The sequence below is a fragment of the Epinephelus fuscoguttatus genome, linkage group LG11, assembly GCF_011397635.1.
Source record: "Epinephelus fuscoguttatus linkage group LG11, E.fuscoguttatus.final_Chr_v1".
NCBI classification, from domain to species: domain Eukaryota; kingdom Metazoa; phylum Chordata; class Actinopteri; order Perciformes; family Serranidae; genus Epinephelus; species Epinephelus fuscoguttatus.
The window spans coordinates 1,642,611-1,664,413 of record NC_064762.1 but is presented as its reverse complement, the minus strand read 5'-3'; the positions used below and the strand labels follow the sequence as shown (position 1 = coordinate 1,664,413).

Below are 21,803 nucleotides of genomic sequence, written 5' to 3'. Positions count from 1 at the left end.
GTGCCCCTGAGCAAGGCACCGAACCCCCCAACCGCTCGGAGCGCCTGTCATGGGCAGCCCACTCTGACATCTCTCCACTTAGTGCATGTATAGGTCCAGTTTGTGCATGTGTGTGTTCGGACCTGTGTGTAATTGACAAACAGAGTGAAAAATTGAATTTCCCCTCAGGGATTAATAAAGTATATAAAAAACAAAACAAAACAAAACATTAAATTAAAGACAATGGGGCAAAAACAACACATTAAAGGGCACTCTTTTTATAATAAAAAATAATGACTGACTCATTTAATTTTTGTTTGTTAGTTTTGGTCTCAAATAAGTATGACAAAAATTTTAAAAATAGAAATGTGTTTTTGTTTTACTTATTTCTGACAGGAAAAATCACAAAGGTTGAAGAATTACTCATTTGTGACTTTGTGAGATATTTAATGGTTGTTTACATCAACGCGTCCCTGTCAATGACTGTATATATTATCAAAATTATTATGTTGTATATTCAGACAGCAGAGACAGGTCTGTCTTTGACCTGCTCCTCTAGTTCAGGGAATCAACTCCCTGACACACAAATACAGACACAAACACACAAATAAATCATTTTGCTTTAAGTATTTAATGTAAATCCAGTTTTAACTAATATATACAAACATAATTAAAATACAGATAATGATTTTATTTATCAGACTACGACACTACGCACTCACATGAACATGTTCACTATCATTACATCAGAACATCTGCTGTGGTAACTCACCAGTGTCAGCAGAGTTTGTTTAACTGGGTCACATTTGCTACAGGTGTCACCTCATCTATTACCTTTAGTTTATACTCGGTAGTTTGTAAAGAAACAATACAAAACAATATTTAAACTGTACAGAATATGTGTTAGAAAACAGATTTGTACAAGGAGGGATCAGACTGTGAGCTGACACACATCTAGCAGAGAAAGTGTTTACTGTGGTTGCTTTATAGAATATGTATATTATTGACAGACATACTGTCTGTTACTGTAGTTAAACTGGTGTTAACTGTAGTTAAACTGTAGTTAAACTGGTGTTAACATGAACCTGCTGTGGTGACAGTCGTTGAAAAGTGAAGCCACTTGCATGTATCCGGACCTGAGATTAACCAGTAAGCCAGTTAAAAGCTTTCCTCGTTGTGTTCATTAGAAGTTCTGCAGTTCAGCGGGATAGACAAAGTTGCTCCTGAAGAGTTTATAGGCCATGAGCTGTCCTCCAAATATCATCATCACCAGGCCTGAACCTGCGGAGAGAGTGATTAAACAAATAAGAAAAGGAGATCAGTCAGAGGAAGGTTTGGCGGCGAGCAGCTGTCCTTAAAAAGCCATGAATCTGAAGGGAAGAGGGAGGAAGTGAGTTATCGTGAGTCTAACACCTCGGCCACAAAGAGACAGAGAGTGGAGGTGTCATGCGGACAGGTCGACAGAGAAGAAGAAGAAAGGAGAAGTCTTACCCAGAGCTATCCACCAGTGCTCAGCTGAAGGGAAGTCTGACATCACTGCAGGAACATAGAAACTGTGTGTAACATGTAAAAACTACCTGCACATAAAACACACTGCAAAGTAAATAACTTGGATAAAAGGAAGCTGAGGATGTTTGAGCTGTCATTTAATTTGAGTATTCATTATCAACACAACTTACACACAAAGGTAAAGTGGCTGTTTGTGTGCCACTATATCCAATTACATAACCAGGCCTCCAATCCTTTTAGCTGTTCCGCTCTATTGATCCACTTTGTGTGTATCCGTGTGTGTGTGTGTGTGTGTGTGTGTGTGTTTACCTGCTACAGTCATGGCGACATGCAGCAGTGTGACAGTTATGGCGTAATCCCAAACCCACTCCTCTACGATCCAGGCGAACACCAGTCCTCCCAACACATAGGTCACTTCTGTGGAAATGACACCAACTGGGAGAGGAAGAGAGAGAACAACACACTGAGCACTGAGCTCGTGTTCTGCATCATCCTTTTCTTTTCTAACATGCTTCACAACCAGTGATTCAATTCTCATATCATGACTCCAGAGAGCAGCAGACAGAGGGGTCTGCAGTCTGTGTTTGAAGGATATATCCAGGATGTCAAACTGACTCAGCAGCAACAACAGGTTAAAAAGACAAAGATAGTTAGAAGCTAAAGCCGAACTATAGGCTACAGATCACAGTGTAAAAGTGAACCACCACATCACTGCTGATCCCCACACAAGACAATGAATATAAAGGGAAACTTTGCTCATATTCAACCAGCTGTGTGGCATCACAGTGTGTGCAGATGAACTGTGTTTGGCTTCGAACCCAGACCTCCGCCGCTGGACAGGCAGGGATCTCCAGGGAAGCCAAACACCGTTCATGTGCACACACTGTGATGACACACAGCTGGTTGAATATGAGCAAAGTCTCCCTGCTTCCCTTCACTGGTTCCTGTACAGCAGGGTCGCTCTTTGTTTCACTGTTATAATCATTAAAAAGCAAAAGCAGCATGTGTATACATTCAGTAGGCTATATCTTCAGTAGCTAGCTAACGTTAGCTAACCCTACACTTTTCAGGGTCTGATTTTGGTTTTGTGTGTGTGTGTGTGTGTGTGTGTGTGTTAGAGTGCAGCACGGGCCACATATTTCTGTCCGAACCCGAAAGTCATTCTGTTTTGTTATGTCCAAACCTGAACCGAGCCCGACATTATTTAATGACCAAAGCACTGAGTTTGTGTCACACTGTTGTTATGGTTACAGGCTATTTAACAGGCCGGGCGTGCTCAGCTGCGGAGAGGGAGACCTCCGTGTTTGAGACGGGAGCGGGCGGCTGGAGGTCCGACGCTTCGAGGGGAGAGGTAGAAACAAACAGCTAATGTATGTGTGTGTTGTGTTCAGGTGTTGTCACGTAAATAACAGTGCCCAAGCAATAAACAGGACAGACAATAGGATTTTATTTATTTTTACACTACATTTTCACTGAAAGCTGACCGAATCCGACCCGAGCCCGAATACAATTTATACATTTTTGACCGAACCCGGCCCGACCCGTTGGGACCTGTCGGGCTCGGATCGGGTAGCCACACTCTAGTGTGTGTATGTGTCCCCTATCTATAGGGGCCTGTCTGAATTTCTGTCTTTGAGAGATATTTTGTATTATACAACAGTTAGTTCCGGCCCTGCAATCTGATTGGTCGAGAGACAGTAAAACCGTGACGATATTGGAGTACAACATCACGGTTATTTCACTGTGTATGTATCACTCCGCCTCACAGCTGACTGCAATCAACAATCAAATCAAAACTGACGGTTAGTGTCAGTTAGGTCAGCAGTTGTGTTGTAGGCTAATTAATTCATCCACTGTCAAACAGCCAAAAATATGGATTTATTTCCTAAAATAAGTTTTGAATTGAACTATGAATGGTCATCAGAGGAAGATGAGGGAGAGGAGAAGCTGAATCCATCTGAGCACACATCCAGGTTTGTCAGTGTTTCATCAGCGGAGCTCAATGACTTGGAGAAAAGCAACATACTGTCAGATCAGAAGGCAGAGTCGGCTGTGCCTGTGAAGCCACAGTCCACCATGCAGTCACTTATTTCACCAGTTGCACAATTAATGGAAACGTGCAGATAAATGTGTATAAGAGTAAGTGCCTGGCGCACCATGTCTGCGTTACATAGCAACGGTGACAGCGGAGTCCTGAGGGAACTATTTTTGTTGGCAGAAGACAAATAAAATGCTTAAATTATCTATTTTGTCCTCATTTTTCAACATTTCTTAATCAGCCTTGCTTATTTAACTGTTGAACTGTTGTATAAAAAGCCATGCCTACGGCCTCGTGCCTACGACCGAATCACAGCCGTGACGATATCACAGTACAACATCACTCCCTCTCGTGTGATATTGCTTAAATATAACTAGGTTTGGGACTCGCTAGGATTTTAACGATTCCGATTCCTTACCGATTCCTTCTTAACGGTCCGATTCCTACATTATATTCATTATACTTGCTATACTTAAACAAGTCTATAATAAACACAAATGCAATCATACAAATACAAAAACTTTATTCTAACTGTTGCACAGTACAATTAGATGAAAATACACATTTGTGTGTGGTGTGTATTTCAGATTTAGAGCTTGTATCGTCTCCCTGAGAATATATAACAACAGAAAGTGATTCTCTGATTTCTACAGTAACACTATTACCTCAAATTAACCACAGCAATGTAATAAAAAATACTTATATGCATTCATGCTTGGGCACTGTTATTTACGTGACAACACCTGAACAGAACACAGACACACACACATTAGCTGTTTGTTTCTACTGCTCCCCTCACTGGAAGCATCGGACCTCCCGCCGCCCGCTCCCGTCTCAAACACGGAGGTCTCCCTCTCCGCTGAGCACCCACGGTGTGACACAAACTCAGTGCTTTAGTAATTAAATAATGTCGGGCTCGGTCGGGTTCGTAAAGAAATATGCGGCCCGTGCCGCACTCTAATGGAAATGCACGTGACGTTTTTTTTTTTTTTTTCAACAATCTAGGAACCGTTTGCAGGAACCGTTACTCCAAATGTGATGGAACCAGTTCCGGAACTGGAACTTTGGACAGGCTCCAAAAAAGAACCGGATCCGGATCCCAACCCTAAATATAACTGAATATTCTATCCATACATGTAAACTTTAAATATATTCAAATGATAAGGCATCTTTGAGTAAACTGCGAGTATCATTTAAGTAGGCTATGTCGTGGCTGAGCCGAGTTTCCTCTTTTTTGGAAATCAAAATATGGTCACCCTACATAAGCCATCTTTAATGTAGTTTCTGTAAACTTGGCACTACATCTAACATTCATCATAACCGCAACCGCAGACCACGTGTAACCACACCAGCCCAGGACCTCCACATCCAGCGTCTTCACCTGCAAGATGGTGTGAGAGCAGCCACCCTAACAGCTGATGCAGCAGCTGGTTTTCACAACCAAAGAATTTCTGCACAGACGGTTTCAGTGGAGCTCATCTGCGTGCTCATTGTCCTCACCGGTCATTGCAGCTGACTTGAGTGGAAAACTGCTCGCCTTTGATGGCATCTGGCTCTTTGGAGACACGTTCTCATCACAGGTGAATTCTGTTTGACCACAGATGCATTTCTGTAGCGCTACTAGTCATGTGACATCTATAGTGTAGAGTGCTTAATAAATGCCTTAACATTTTTGAGCAGCCTTTTATTGTAATCAGCATCATGTAATAATCTTATCTTCTTTAATCAGCATCATATGCCACACCTGTGAGGTGCATCGATTATTGTGGCAGGAGAAGAGCTCACTGACACATGACTCGCTGGATGAATTTGTGACCAAAATGATCATTATTATAATCAATAACTGGAGAGAACTGAGCCTTTTGTGTGCAGAGAAAAAGTTTTAGCTTTTATTTCAACAACTGAAAAATGAGAGTGAAAATAAGTGTTTGTATTTTTGTTCCCTGTGTTATTTACACATCTGCTTTTCCTACTGCCACATACACAAATGCCTTCTCTGACAAAGGTCTGAGTGTTGGAGATATAATGGAGCTAGATGACACTCAGCTTGTGGTGCTCAAAACTCAACAGCAATGTCTCTTTCCAGAAATCACGACCTGGTCACTCAAGATAATCCACAGAGCTTGTTGTGAGCAGTTTCATGTAGGAACAAATTTCTTTGTACCAAACTACACCAGTTTTCATTCAGATATGTTAAGGTGAGAGGTCAAGGGACCCCTTTGAAAATGGCCATGCCGGTTTTTCCCTTGCCAAAACTTAGCCCATTTGGAGAGTTATTTAACCCCCTTCACAACAAGCTAGCATTACATGGCTGGGAGGGGATCCATAGTTTCATATGACACCAGAATCTTCACTCTAGCTTTAAAACTCAGCCTCTGAAAGGCATCCGAGGATGCCCGCGTCATAATGGAATGGAGGAGGTTAAGCAGGCAGTAACTTTACTCTTAAACTGGTGAACCAGTACCTTAAAATGAACTACATGAGTAAATGAATGTAGTTACATTCCACTAATGCTGCTTACCGAGGTATTTGGGGTTCTGCCATGACGGTTGTGTTGTGTAGTCAAACGGAGCCAACAAGCTGTTGATCTCATGAACCCTAAAGACACCAGAGGATGATAAAGACGTGCACAAACTATAAACAGTAAAAGTCCACTTTTAATCTTATTTTGTGGTTGAAAGAAACTTTATCTGTCTTTGCTTTGTGTTGCTGCAGTGTTTGTACCTGAGCAGTCCAATGCACACACTGACCACGATGTAGTAGAGAGAGTAGAAGCACACCATGCATATCAACAGATTCTGCAGGACAACCTGAAGAGACGGAGAGAAGAAGAGGAGAGGAGAAATGATTAATAATAATGCCCTGTGGCTGTGAGGGACTTTAATTTCACATGAAACCTGCTGCATGTTTGAAACCAGCAGCTTCTTTGTAGTTCGAAGATTTTCTCTCTGAGAGAGAGGAAGGAATCGACGCTCTCTCATCTGTAATTTCAGGTACTGGTATCGAATAATATCTGATCTATATCCCACTACTGTGTGTATTGTGTCTTCCTGCCTCCATGCTTACAGAATTATTTCATTTTTCCTTCATCTGAATGTTGACAAAGCTGGAAACAACCCTGGGCAAGGCTTAACACCAAAATCAGTTACATATATGAGAACCATTAATCAATGAGTGGATAAAAATGCCTTTTGGCTTTTGAAACGTCTCCTATCGACCATCTGCGGAGCTTTGCTTCAAATAAACAAGACTCTAAATACCAAGAGAAACATAAAGCTTTACGTCAGTGTTCTCTGCTCTGCATTTGGAGATATTTACTGGGGGCATCAGTGTTATTTTACGTTTTGTGCGTCTCCCAAAGCTAACAAAAAATCCTCTCCTCCATTTTCTCTTCTCTCTCACGACCCAGAAAGCAACGCTGATGACAGCAGATAGCAGCAGACGCTCACTGCTCGCCTGCTAAAGTCTCCTTTCATAGATGATTAACTGCAGCCTTTACAGGAAATGGGTTACACGACACCTTCGCAGGAGAGATAAAAGACCTCTTCCTCACAGCTGACATTTCAGCTTGTCAAACACAGGTGTAACTGATTACTTTAATAATGGGCTCCTTTCCAGTCAGGTGTGCTGGTGCCAGGACCTTGCATGTTGGCTCACTGGTTCACTGGCACTCGTTAATGGGAATAGAGTCATCGTTAATTTTATTAGTTCCACTTGTGTTTTCCCTGCTGCGCCAAGTTCAACGTCTGCTGTGATAAAACCCACAGATAGAATAAATTACCTCTTTAACTGCACTGTCTGTTCAAAGGAATATACATATGTCTCCATCTGGACCTTATTACGTGTTTACTGTGACTAACAATCGTTTTCTTTCAGGATTAATCTGTCAGATATTTTTCATTAATTACTGATTAATCCTATAACATGTCAGGAAATTGTGAAACATGCACATCACAATTGCCCAGAGTCCAAAGTAATGTCTTTGTTTGGTTTGTATTGTCCGAACAAAGTTCAGAGAAAAGCATGTGCTAAGATGTTAGCGCCATGTTTCCATGGATGGAACTGGTCCACCATTTTGTTTTAGACTGAAATATCTCAACAGCTATTTCATGGATTGCTATTAATTTTGTCTTACACACATTAGTGGTCCCCAGCGGGTGAATCCTTTTCACTTTGGTGAAAGGATTAATGACACTGCCTTTAGCCTCAATTATTTTGTGTTCAGTGCTAATTAGCACGTTAGCATGCTAAACTAATGCATTCACAAGCAGGCAGACAACATCTTCTGGATGGCATGGAGAAGACAAACAGTGACAGAATGGTAGGACAGTAAAATGATATGTTGTGATTGTTTACAAAGAATGGAATTAAATCTATTAAATGAAATTATTTTATATAATCTTTCAGGTAGCGTCCAGTAATTGTCCACATTGTCCATGTGTTTTCCTTATGTGAAGGAGCCATGTAACGTCTGGTTGTAAGTGCTGTCTCAAAAGACAGCTAAAAGTTAAAACGTTTTTTTATGTATTTATTTTTGAGATGATTTTTGCCTTTATTGATAGAACAGCTAAGATAGATAGGAAAGGTGGGAGAAAGAGGGGATGACACGCAGCAAAAGGCCGCAGGCTGCAGGACTCAAACCCAGGAGGACTCTGCCTATATTTGGGTTTATAAAGGTCGACCCATAAGTTACAATACTTAATACTCTGAGTGGCAGTGCCGCTTCAGTTCCTGTTAACTCATTTTACTGTCCTTCTCTAATTGTCCTGATTCAATGTGAATGTAGCAGAGGACGGAGAACATGGGCTGTCCAAAGTCACTTAGCACTTGCCATATAGAAATATTATACCCTACACACTAGACTCAAAGTATCACACAATGCAGTGTGAAAAGTAGTGTACGACCAATGGTCACTGATCAAGCAATACATCCCATCAGTGCACTGACAGACAGATGGCAGACGATGTGAGAGAAGAGAGAGCAGTGTGATTACAACCAGTAATACAAATTTTGCATTTAACTTTCAGTGATATATTGAAGTTTGTTTTAACGTTTCTTAGCCATGTAATATTAGGAATTTAATGTGAATGCATTACGCTGTAGAGAACGTGATGGTCCGACTTCTGAGGCTCTGGATAGTTTACAATGTGCGGGTTTGTGAGTGGAGGTAGTGCATCGAAGTCTGTGATCCAGCTTTGTGCCGCCAAGTCATTCGGACCTGTGTTTGTATCATGATTAGTTTGTTCAAATCAATCAATCAATCAATTTTATTTATACAGCCCAATATCACAAATCACAATTTGCCTCACAGGGCTTTACAGCATACGACATCCCTCTGTCCTTATGACCCTCACAGCTGATCAGGAAAAACTCCCCAAAAAACCCTTTAACGGGGAAAAAAAATGGGAGAAACCTCAGGAAGAGCAACTGAGGAGGGATCCCTCTTCCAGGACGGACAGACGTGCAATAGATGTCGTACAGAACAGATCAGCATGATAAATTAACAGTAATCCATATGACACAATACCATTGCTTGACCGCCACAGTGTGATCCTGACAAGATGCTGACTTCGTGCAAAAGATTTTAGCAACGTGGTGTCAACTTCACCTTCTCTATCACAAAGGTTGACGACTCAGCTCACCAGCGTTAGCTAGCTCTCTTCTGTAGGTAAGCCAAATATTTTTCCCAAGGATAGCCAAGGCTTAATATGGACGGTCCACCAGCCGACGCTCATCTGGCACGTTGTAATTGTGCGTCAGCAGTGATGTTATGAAGGGCGCAGAGAAAAAGACCTGAGTAGGCTTGTGTCCAGAAGATGAGCTCACTATTAAGTCCTCCACACAGAGCTCCCTGTGGTGAGGAGGGAGGTGGGGAGTGAATGATTTCAGAAAGAGAGGTGGTGAACAAAGTTGCCAAATGTCAGCATGTTAACACTGTGAGAATGTTAGCATGCTGACATTAGCATTTAGCTCACAGCCCCACTGTGCTAACGGCCTCACAGAGCCACTAGACTGGTCTCGTTGCTTGATAAACAAGTAATGGACTCATTGTTTCAGCACTAATGACTGTAAGGTTTAAATTAGGGGATATCTGTTGGCATTACATCATCATTAAAGCAGCACTGGACCTTCTGCAGTTTGCCTTCCAGAAGAACATCGGAGTGGATGATGCTGTAATTTAAACACTACACCACTTCATTCCCTCTGGACAAGGCAGACCCACAATGAGAATCATGTTCTGCGATTTCTCCAGAGCTTCCAACACCGTACAGCCTCTGCTGCTGCTGGGACCTCAGGGCCAAGCAGGTGAACACTTCACTTGTGTCCCTGAATAATAGATTACCTGACCAGCAGGCCACAGTCTGTAAAACTGTGTGTCAGGAATGGTGATAAGCAACACAGGATCCCAAGGGCACTGCTCTCTCCACCTTCATGTTGACTCTGTTGGGTGGTGCAGACTGAACCATCTGCAGCTCAACATAAGCAAGACGAAGGAGCGGACTGTGGACTAAGCCTCTGACCCCTGCATCCATCCAGGGTGAGGATGACGAGGTGGTTCACGCCTATAAATACCTCAGACTGGTCGACAGACTGGAGGGCTGTAAACACAGGGGCCCTCTGAGACAAAGGTCAGAGCCGGCTCTACTTCCTGCTGAGGCTCAGAGGCTTCAACATCTGCAACAAGATGCTGCAATTTAGAGTTACCAATTAACCTAGTCCCCAATCTGCATGTTTTTGGACTGTGGGAGGAAGCCGGAGTGCCCGGAGAGAACCCACGCTGACACGGGGAGAACATGCAAACTCCGCACAGAAGGGCTCCCATGCCTGGGATCGAACCGGCAACCCTCTTGCTGTGAGGCGAGAGTGCTAACCACCACACCACCCTGCCGCCCCTAAATAAAATTAATGTTTAAATATTTCTTTTTTAAAAAAATAATAAAAATACATAACTAAATAACAGAAAGTTTCCAAGAAACAAACAGACAAAGTTCTTGTCCTTCTTTTTTAGATTATACGTCAGGCTCTCCAAAGCTAGACAGGCTGTCACTTCCTTTCTCCACATCCCGATGGAAAATGTATCCACATTCATTTATTTCTAATAATTATTAAGTTGCCATTTATTGTGCAACCACTGCAAAACTGTTCAGCGTCTGCAGGATGAATTTGAAAACTGCTTGCAGAGGCTTGCAAGGATGTTGCTATACCTGTCAGTAGCTCAGGTGTTACATCTCTGCATGTCATCTTCGATGTTCAGCAGATTTGATGTTAACCGTAAATATATCTGCATTGTAGGAGTTAGCTAATTAGTTTGTTACCAGTTTCTATGGTTACGAGGCCAAGTGGAGTGACACAGAGATGTGTAGAGGAATTAGACGTCATTGCAGTTATTATGTCACGGCTAACAATCAGATTGCTTAATTTGCCCGATCCATTCTCTAATGACATTTTCCATACCTTCTGGCAAAGTGCAGCACATCCTTCTAATGTGTAACTTATGATTACATTAATGTTGCACACCTCACTGCACTTTGCACACTTCTGTGCATGCACATGCTTACTTTTTTACTTTTATGTCAGTGCTTGTACAGTGTGGTTTGTTCAAGTATCTATCTCTGTCTATCAGTGGACATTTATGGTGCTGAGGTGCATTATCTGTCTTTGTTTCATCCTCCATTTTCTCCAGGTAACTTCCATATTGAACATGAGCAGCACTCAGAAGTGGCAGGGACAAAGCAGAACATTCCTGTCTGTATCTTGAGGCCGTAAAGATAATGGATGCATTTCTTTTAAACTAACCTATATTTCATTTGTGTCCCACCTAAACCACGTGGTCTCTATTCTTGCTCTGCTCAGACAGCCAGGAGGACGTGGGTTTTGTCCGGAGGCAGGAAAGTGGCTGAGCTCATGCTAATACCCTCAGAGACAGCTAAACACCTTGGCTAGCATGGTATGTTTGTCATCTGCAGAGTGGATTGTGCTTTTAAAAACAGGACTGCTCTAGAAAGCTGCTTTGAGACTTTAAATTGAGTTTTGCTGATTACTCAAAAGCACGCTTTAACAGGGTAAATGAGACACTAATGGTGACATGAGGACATCAACACTCAGTTAAATGCTTATTATGACTCTGATGAGGACGGCGTAGTTAAAACGACAGTCAACAATACTGCAATAAAAATCTAATTTATGAAAACAGGCAGTACTGTGGGTGATGAGCACCAATTAGCTCTATTAGACATGCTGTAAACACCTCGCTGTGCACCGATCCACTGCCACATTACAACCACTCCTTAATCCTCTCTATGCCAGCATGCATCATTCAGTGTCCTTACCAAGGTATCACTGGGTGTAGTCTTGAGGGAGAAGGGTCCATGGCGTTTTATGAGTGTGAATCCAAAACAACGACAGCAGTAGTCCAACAACATGAATGGCTGCTGGTCTACATGAGAGAATGGAGGCTACATGTGTTTGTGTATGTGAGAGAGCATGCTGGGGAGGAGGAGGGATTAAAAGAAATGAGATTACTACTAAGAAGTCTGAGTAAATCCTAAAAGGGATAAAGGTTAACACATAGCTGAGCACACGTACCCACCATTGGTTTCAGGCTTAATACTTCAGGAAGTGCCACTGATACAGATTTATGTTTAATCTTTTAGTGGTGTCACACATAGTATTATTCATTCATTCACTTTCCATAACCCCTTATTCTGTTGGGGGTCACAGGGGGTGGAGCCTATCCCAGCTGACACTGGGTGAGAGGCAGGGTTCACCCTGGACAGGTCACCAGACTATCACAGGACTGACACATAGAGACAGACAACCATTCACACTCACATTCACACCTACGGACAATTTAGAGTCACCAGTTAACCTGCATGTCTTTGGACTGTGGGAGGAAGCTGGAGCACCTGGAGGAAACCCACGCTGACACAGGGAGAACATGTCAGAGCACCTGGAGGAAACCCACGCTGACACGGGGAGAACATGTCAGAGCACCTGGAGGAAACCCACGCTGACACAGGGAGAACATGTTGGAGCACCTGGAGGAAACCCACGCTGACACGGGGAGAACATGTGGGAGCACCTGGAGGAAACCCACGCTGACACGGGGAGAACATGCAAACCCCGCACAGGAGGGCTCCCCCACCCCGGGGTTCAAACCAGGAACCCTTTTGCTGTGAGGTGATGATGCTAACCACTCAGACACACCAGTCCGACATCGAAGAACAAAGGCAGACAAAGGCAGACGGTCGTGTCACGGCACATTGCCTGTGTTGCCGCCAAAAAATTGCACTTAAACACAACACAAAGACCACAGCCAACGGCCAACTAGCATGTACCTCGTGCACCTGCATGAGAGGAAATAACTTTCTACACCAGCAGGCGGCAGTAGTCTGCGTTCATCATTCAAAAAGGGAAACTTGAAGACCAACACAACAGATTCAAAATGCTAGTTTGCCAGTTAGCACATTAATAATGCAACATGATGATGATGATGATGATGATGATGATGATGATGATATTTACTGTTCGCTAAGAGAGCATTTCTGCTAAATGGCTCAATGGCTAAAAAACAAAAACAAAAAAACTTACCGAATATAACAAGTTTGTTTCGACCTCACAGCCTCTTGACTTTAGTGGTTTGTTTACTTTCCTCACTTCCATTTCTCTTCTTGTGCGCTTAGCTGAACAGCCAATCAGAGTGCTATCTCTAGCCAATGAGTTCTGCTGGCTCCACCACTGATTCAACATGCCGAATTAGCCCAAAAACAGCTGACAAGGGCCAACTATAGGGCTGTCAGTCAATGTCGGGCTGTCAGTGACCATCTTTAACCCTAGGTTTTACAGTGTTTCCTGTAGCACATGTCGTTTATAATGCTATTCTGTTCCCTCAAGAAATCTAATTTGAATGAGTGAATGTGTCTTTGTTGGCCTAATGTTCAATTCAGAGCATTGAAGCCACATTTACTTTGCACTGTTAGGGATCCTTGATGAGAGCAGCCAAGACTATTAAATATGGATTCAAATGCAGCAGATCTGTGAGATGAACATTTACTCTGTGAACTCTACTCCAGCACAGTTTGACAAAAACATGTTTCGGGATTAAATTGCACCTATTATGCTCATTTTCAGATTTCTACCAAACATGATAATGTTTAATGGTCAAAAACACTTACATTTCCTCACACTGTCTGTGCTGGAACACCTGTATTCACTCTCTGTCTGAAAGATTCCCTTTTTAGCACCTCTTTATCTCTTTAAGGCCCCATCATCTGCTCTGATTGGTCAACCTTTCCTCAGCATTTCGGCATCTCTGCGTTGTCACTGCAGTTGTCACTATGTTAAAGTACAGTGACACTTTATACCATGAGAAATCACTTCTAAACACCAGCGCACATTTTCCAGCAGAAGGATGATCCAAAATCAAGGACAAATTAACAATGGCAACCAAGATTATATGTTTCCCTGGCATTAGCATGTAGCTACATGTAGCAGTGTAGGCTAAGTAATGTCAATGCTCGCACGGAGCACATGACCATATAAAGAACTCCGGCACACTGTGACATCAGTTTGTAGCCAAAGTAGAAAAAACAGTTGGAAACAGATTATCCAGAACAGCAGGAAAGCTGAGGGTTTTGCTCACAGGGATTTCTTTCAAAACTATGGCCGCATTTAATATGGACATCCAACACTCACTCTAAAGGCCCTGACACACCAAGCCGACGGTCGGCTGTTGGTGTGGGCGGCTTTTCGGCCTTTTGAGCATGTTGAATCGGCGGCGGAGCTTGTCGGTGAGAGAGATCACTCTGATTGGCTGTTCAGGTTTTATTTCCTCGCCCCTGTAGCGAGGGGCCGGGGCTAATCGGTGCTTCCTCCTCAGGCTCCACTTCACTCAGCTGCCCCACAGACCCGCTGCTTCTTCCCACTTTAACCTGAATAACAAACCGGAGCTAGCTGGGAGCGGCTAGCGGAGCGTTAGCCGCAGCATGACCGGAGGGAAGCACAGCCAGTTAGCCTCCGCTAGTCTCTGAGCTAGCCCCGGCTCTCCGTTTGGATCCAACCGGAGCACCGAGCCCTGGTTTGTTATTCAGGTTAAAGTGGGAAGAAGCAGCGGGTTTATCGGGCAGCTGAGTGAAGTGGAGCCTGCGGAGGAAACACCGGGACCGTCTGGATGTAATAGTCCGTGGAGGTGCTGCGGTGCTCGGCTGCACAGATAGGAAACCCCTCGGCTGACAGGATGTACCACTCTCTCACTCCGCTCTCTCTCACGCAGGCGCAGAACGTACGTGCTACTTGGCCGTCGGATGTAGTCCGTGTAGTGTTTTCAAATGCAGCTGACACAGGGCGACGTGAGGCGACGTAGACGACGCAACAGTTGACTTTCGTCGCCGCTAGTTCTTTGATGTCAGTTTGGTGTGTCCGCACCTTAAGGGTATATAAAAGACACAAAATACAGAAAAGCATAAAAGGTCCCTTTTATGCAAATTCCGACCCTTCCTTTGTTATGTAACTTAAAAATAACAAGATCACATATTTTTTGTCTTTTTAGGTGGAAGAGAAAGTGAGTCATTCTCAACATCTGTTGTGTTATGCTTTCAAAGTGATGAAGAGAAAAATAAGATACAAAACTAGATGTGGGCTCAACAGGATGATTTTTTTGCCTTGGCAACTATCATGTTTTTCCAAAATGAGATTTTTAGGGATTCTATGGTCTGAAACAAGAGTGTTTGGCAGCAGCCATAAATGTAAAAACAAAACCACCGGTGCCCCCACAGGGTCGGCTGAGCCCTGAATGTTTGTAACGCTTGGCTCCACCCCTGCCTTCCTCATCCCTCCATTACTTCCTTCTACTCATTTATTCTTTTCTCTTTCCTTACTTTGTTGCTTCCCATTGTTCTATCATCCCTTCTTGTGTTTCCTTCACTCATTCTTACTGTGCATTTCTTTTGGTTTTAGGCTATTTATCGGACAAAAATTTGATTCAAAAACAATTTCAATATGTCACCTTGAGCTCTGGGGAACTGTGATCGCCAATTTTCACTATTTCAAACATGTTGGAGGCCAAATAATTAATTGCTTTTCTTTTGATCTGTGATTCATCCTGGAAGTCCAGCTTCTGAGAAATCTGCAACAAAACACAAAAAGAGATGTGATTACAATCTTTTCTGGCAGTTTTCAGTTTGACCTTTGGGTGGCAGTATAGCCTCACATGCACAGAGAGAACTTCATCCACCAATGAAGAGCCAGCACCAAGAACAAGAGATGATAAGAGCCACGTGCACGCAGGGAGCAACAGATAAGAAGCTTTCTGATGCTTCATTCATACATATGACGTCATATATCATTTTGCTCCACATTTTATTTACAGATGTTGAATGACAACAGATCAGAAAGAGAGAACTTTCCATCCATCATCTGCTCCTGAGGACAGATTTAAAAAAAAGAGTGTGAAAGAGGAAGTGATGGAGACAGTGACGGAGGCAGAGGTGAATGCACAAACGTTTCACCGTCTCTCTAAAAATAGCTGAAGAAACTATATTCAACTCTTCGGCGTCACAGCCTGCGTGTGTCTGTGTGTGTGGTGAAGCACATGCACGTGCGCCTTTGTTCGAGAGCGGGGTTGACTTGGCTGCCACGGTAACCTGCATCACCGTAACCATAGTGATGGAGAGCAGGAGAGTAGGAGGGGTGGGGAGGGGGGTGTAGAGCAAGGTAGGCGTCATAACTATTCTTCCCCAGTGTGAGTGTGTGAGTGTGTGTGAGTGTGCACAGCTCACAGGAACTACTCATACTTTTCTCTTTTTATATCTCTGCATGTTTCTTCTGACTCATACAGAGGAACTTTATAAACTGCATGTATTAATAATTTGTTCTTTAATTATCCTACAATGTTTTTTCTCTTTTTAGCGTCACGGTGTCATTCATCCATCTGTGTGACTGCATTAATGACCACAAGCACAAGTAAGGTTCTTCAGATTCAATCACAGTTCTACATCTGCTCTGTTGCTGAGAGTTAAATGAGAAGATGGATCACATGCTAAACATGGAGCTACTGCTAGCAGCTGATTAGCGTAGCTCAGCTTAAAGACTGGAAGCAGGGGGAGACAGTGTTCCTGGCTCTGTTCAGTGGTGACAAAATCTTCCTTCCAGCACCTCCAGAGCTCACTGATTTACACATTATATCTTGTTTGTTTGATCCGTATGATGCAGTGAATACAAAAGGACAATCCACCATTTTACTCCAGAAGTTACGGCACACGCCAGCGAAGGAACAGTCAGCACCATAAACCCCTGTAAGGCATAAAGCTTTAGAGGTGCTGGTGGGCAGATTTTGATACTTTAACCACTTTATGCTAAGCTAAGCTAATCATCAATGTTCCACTGAATCAAGAGCCTATTTCTTCGACAGTCCGTTATCTCCAAAACAAATACCCATTTGTCGGAAGTCTCGTTTCTCTGAATATAGATACTCCCTGCAGTTAGTTTCAGTCCCTGTTTAGACGACAACAGTTTCTCTAAAAACGGAAAAGTCTGTCCTTTGCTTTTTAAAAAACTTCTGCGTTTATATGACGATGTTATTGAAACGATCCCTGTTCAGAAAGAGCCGCAAAATCTACTGGAAACGCTGTAGTATGCACACCAGGCCAATGGGTGGCAGTGTAACTTTGCAAAGCAACACCACAGCATGACGCCATGCACCTGCGCTGAAGCACCTTCCTCTACAACGCGGTGATTACAAACCAAAGCAAAGAAGACACAATGGAGAAAGCATGCACAGATAACTTTGTCTGGATGGACGACGAGGTGGAGTTGCTACAGGAACAGATCTACACTTCACTTCAAATCAACAGGGTGAGCAGCACAAACAGAGCTCGGCATTGTTGTTGTGACGGCCGGCATGCCTAGTGACTGGAACCGTAATGCACATGTGTGAAAAGTCATTTCAGGCACCCAAAACGCCGCTGTTGTGTAAACGATCAGCCAAAATGCAACTAAAGTTCACCGTTTTCAGTTGAAATCGTTGTCGTATAAACGGGGCCTCCACAACATTTGAGGGTGTCACTGACCCGTCCCTGCTCTGCTAGCGGCTGTTGTGCCACCAAATGTGGGTATTTTAAGCCAAAACATGATCTTTTCCGAACCATAACCAAGTGGTTTTTGTGCCTAAACTTAAGCACACATTCACCATGGTACTGTTAACAAAGGTAAGAAATTTGGGGTGTCGGTAGTGTAGTGGATAGTGCCGGTGCCCCATGTACAGAGGCGATGCCTCGCTGCAGTGGTTGCAGGTTCGACTCCGGCTTGCCGCCAACTGGCAACTGGGTTTTCTAACTGCAGGGAGTGTTTGGAGCAATGGGTGTTAGTTTCTGGGTTAACGGGCTGTAGGAGAAACAGGCTTACGATCCAATGAGACATTTTACGGACTAACAGGGCTTCTGAATTTGGGCTGTGGGAACAAAGGGCAAACCTCCTGGCTCCAGCTTCCTATGTAGGCTACAGGTGTGAGAGTCCTATCCATCCTCCCATCTAAAAGCAGTTTCACACCAAGTTTGGATTTTCGTCCTGAAAATTCACACAAAAAATGATAAAAACTGATTTTGTGAGCTCTTGGTGCCACTCCTCGAGTTGGGCCATTTGCATTACTCATAGCCAGACCCTAAATCTTTCTAGATTAGGGTCTGGATTTCCAGGCTATATCACGACTGCTGTCACCACCGAATGCTTCTTCAAGCGCCTACATCATCAAAAACACGCAGAAAACTAGTTGTAAACCGGAAGTGACGAAATATTTACACACATTTTCACAGAGGATCGTGTTCGCACAGGATTAATATTACCTGAGTTGTTTTCTCCGGACTGTTTTACAGAAGGTAAAAGTCGCCGTAATTGTTACTGACATTATCCGTAATGATTACAGACATGGCGCGTTCAGACGGGACTAAAATCCCTGGTAATAATTACTTTACCCCACGCCTCCACATTAAACTAATCCTGTCCGAATAGGGCTTAAGACACTGTGGGTGGAGTGGACACGGACACTATTTAGGAAGAAACTCTTTGTGGCTCTTTAACTTTTTTTATACACATTTAATTTTCACCACGCCCACTGAGCCTAGCTGTCTTGCAAAAAAATTGGCATGCAGATATTCTGTAATCGGCACCATGTTTTAACATCACACTGGTGAGTGAATCAGCATTTTTCCTGAACTATTCCTTTAACAGTAGGTGTTTGCCCTGGTACTGTATATTTGTGGGTGTGAAAATACAGTATCAGCACTGTCAGTCAAAACATGTCTTTGTTGGCGTTGATGAAGCCTCTACATCAGGTCAGTGAACAAAATGTAACGGTGATAAACACATTATCACCAAGGTGACACTAAACCCTTGTTTCAGCTCAACACAGCTGAAGTTCAGCGGCAGTGAAAAAAACAGTGGAGCGTTTGAAGCTTAAAAGCATTGTACATGGATTTCCAGGCACTTATGAATTATTGAGCCCACACTAAACCTCAAATGACAAACAGGCCTGTGTTTTTCAAGGAGCACCATGACAATGAAACAAACTATAATTCTGGGACCCTGTTTTTTTATAACAAAAGAAAGAGTGTCAGTACATTTAGATATCAGAGTGAAACATGATATGAGTAAGAGCACGTGTTCACAACACGAGTGAGTTTAAACAATCTGTCGTATCCACGGCAGCGGAGAAATGAACACGCTGTTTCTTCTAATCTGTTTTTAAAGTGTTTGGAAATCATTTCATCCCACAGAGAGGAGGAGAGATGCTCATGAGAATACTGAGGCTCACTGACCTACATGTCATGTCAGCATGTATGAAGTAGGAGCACAGAGGCTGTAATTATCACTCAGTGTGTGTGTGTGTGTGTGTGTGTGTGTTACAGATTTGGACGTCAAGACTACACAGTTTGATAAATAGAAATCTATTCACGATATGCAAAAGTCAGCCCCAGCTCCAGAGGAAAAGGTTGGCATGGTATGTTTCTGCAAACCACAAATGTCTTCATTTTCAGGCTTTATACAGATCATATTAACGTTTCTAAAGTGATGTAATATATAAGCTTTGTCCTCTGCAGGTTTGTGATTTAGCGAGTCATTGCTGTGTTCCCAGCAGCTTTTTAAGCACCAAACGCGGGTGCTTTGTAGCGACACATCACTGTTTTTCCAGCGGAATTTTAGGCATGAAAAGTGGTTCTTTCCTGCTGAAATTGTGCAGGGCTCAACAATAAGGACTGCCCGATTGCCACTATTGCCCGGGGCAAGTACAGTGCTTTATGGAGCTGATCACACATCTATCATGGACAAAACTGGCTTCTCCCTGCAGTCAGTCAACAGTGCAGGATGGCTGGGCATCTTGATCTGCTTTTCCCAGCTTGACAACAACTGTGAATATAAGAAACCAGAAGAGTCCGATGGGCCAAGTAGTAAAACAGAATTACAAACACTGTTTTTCCAGAGCTGATGATGGAAGTAGTTAGGGAGTGAGCCATCTTGCTTCTTCCTCATCTCTGTTGAGAGTTCACTTAAGTTAATGAGCTGAAGCTCAAGCGAGCGTTTCAGTTGTCCTGGTAACAGGAGTTTAGTTGGGTGATGTTACAGGATGTGGGCAAAATACAGATTAAACATAAGTCTTTGTTGTTATTTGATAAATCGAAAAAAAATATTAAGAGAATTTTTTTGGCGTTTTTGCCTTTGTTAGATAAGAAAGTGTAGCGTGAAATAGGAAGAGAGGGGATGACATACAGCAAAGGGCCAGAGTGGCTGCTGTGACAAGAACATAGCCTTTGTACACGGGCGCCTGCTGTACTGGCTGAGCTAGTGGGCGCCCTGAATACAAACTGTGTATGGGACAAGTCAAAACTGACTTCCAGCAAGTAGATTTCTGACCCACTTGACTGACTGGGCAAATGAAAAAAAACCCCATTAACATTAAACCCTGTTGTAACCCAGAAAGCGGAAGATTTTTCCCCAGTCATCGCTGCTTTTCCTGCAGCAGGACAGCGCCCTCCAAATCAGGTATTTTAAGGCAAAAATATGATCTTTTCCCAAACGTAAATTTGTGCCTAAACCTAACCACATGCTAGCCATCTAGAAAAGTAGAAATGTTCAATAAGAAAGAAAGAAAGAAAGAATAAGCATCATTTTTTATCATCATTTATCATCATTATTTATTTATTTATTTTTTTTTTACTATTTTCTACTATTTTCTGGAACAAACGATCGATCTATAATGAAAATAATGACTTGTTGCTGCCCCTAACCATGTCCTCATGTCCCTCCCCCTCCCAGCCAATCACTGAGCCTGAAATAAGCGCTACATGTCTCCTGTTGATTTTCACCAGTCGGCCTACTTTGAGTCATTCAGAGATTTTCATCTCAAAAGGACCACTTGGTTTACTCTGCAGTCTCCTCTCCTCCACGCCTTTTCTCTCATCATTTCACCTCCTGTTCTCTACTTCCTCCCCTCGCCTCCTCCAGTCCTCCACCTCCCCCCATCTCCTCTCCTCCTCTCAGCACAACCCCCGTCTTTCCAAAAATCCTTCGTCCTCTCAATTAGATTTTCCCTTTAATTATTCAGCTCCAGACTCTGGTCCACAGCTGCTTACAATAACTCAAAAAAGTCAACACATTTTCTAAATCCCAAAGTCCCAAGTGGGCTTGTAAACAATAAATGCAACAGTCAACAATGTAAGGCTTTGTTTCTCCTCTCCTTGTTCTCCCACACTCTCTCCACGTCTCCGTCTCCCTCCTGTTCGGTCTCTCTCTGCCCCGCTGCAGCGTGTTTTCATTTCCATCTATGATGGAATGTAAATACTGCAACTGACTGACCACTGCAGCAGGCACACGACCTCAACATGAATCTCAACGAGCTCATGAGTCGTATGAGTTTAAGAGAAGGTTTATGTGATCGTACAGGCTCCACAAGTCTCCACAAGAGCCAAAGGAAAACACCAAGTGGTGATTCTTGAGGATCCTGAGGGGGGTTGTGGTGTGTGTGTGTGTGTGTGTGTGTGTGTGTGTGTGTGTGTGTGGTGCAGAGAGGCTGTTATTCATGTAATTAGAGTCAGAGTTGGGGTCAGGTTAAAAGGGACAGTTTACCCAAAAACCAAAAACATGTTGTCTCCTCTTAGCTGCAGTGCTATTGATCAGTCTCGATTGTTGTGAGACTGGTGTGAGCTGCAGAGTGTGCAGAAAGAAGTGTGAATGTTTTCATGGACCAGAGCAGTGCCCCCCCCCCCCCCCCCACTGCCTCCTGGTGAAA

At 43.3% G+C, this 21,803-nt stretch overlaps 1 protein-coding gene across 8 annotated transcripts in view; it reads right to left on the bottom strand.

Annotated features, from left to right (window-relative positions):
* Positions 1–764: 764 nt before the first annotated feature.
* Positions 765–21,803, bottom strand: part of tmem244 (transmembrane protein 244) — a 146,326-nt gene continuing 125,287 nt past the window's right edge. For 3 of the 8 annotated variants that reach the window (XM_049589300.1, XM_049589301.1, XM_049589302.1), the window contains 7 exons: positions 15,531–15,650; positions 6,251–6,336; positions 6,048–6,124; positions 5,027–5,113; positions 1,798–1,923; positions 1,471–1,515; positions 765–1,260 (listed from right to left, as the gene is read on the bottom strand). In XM_049589300.1, coding sequence (XP_049445257.1) covers positions 1,163–1,260; positions 1,471–1,515; positions 1,798–1,923; positions 5,027–5,113; positions 6,048–6,124; positions 6,251–6,336; positions 15,531–15,578 — 567 coding nt within the window. In that variant the 5' untranslated portion in view covers positions 15,579–15,650 and the 3' untranslated portion in view covers positions 765–1,162. Of the gene's footprint in view, positions 1,261–1,470; positions 1,516–1,797; positions 1,924–5,026; positions 5,114–6,047; positions 6,125–6,250; positions 6,337–6,867; positions 7,042–11,856; positions 12,043–15,530; positions 16,581–21,803 lie in introns of those variants that run through there. The other 5 variants (XM_049589297.1, XM_049589299.1, XM_049589304.1 and 2 more) reach the window with 5 other exon arrangements.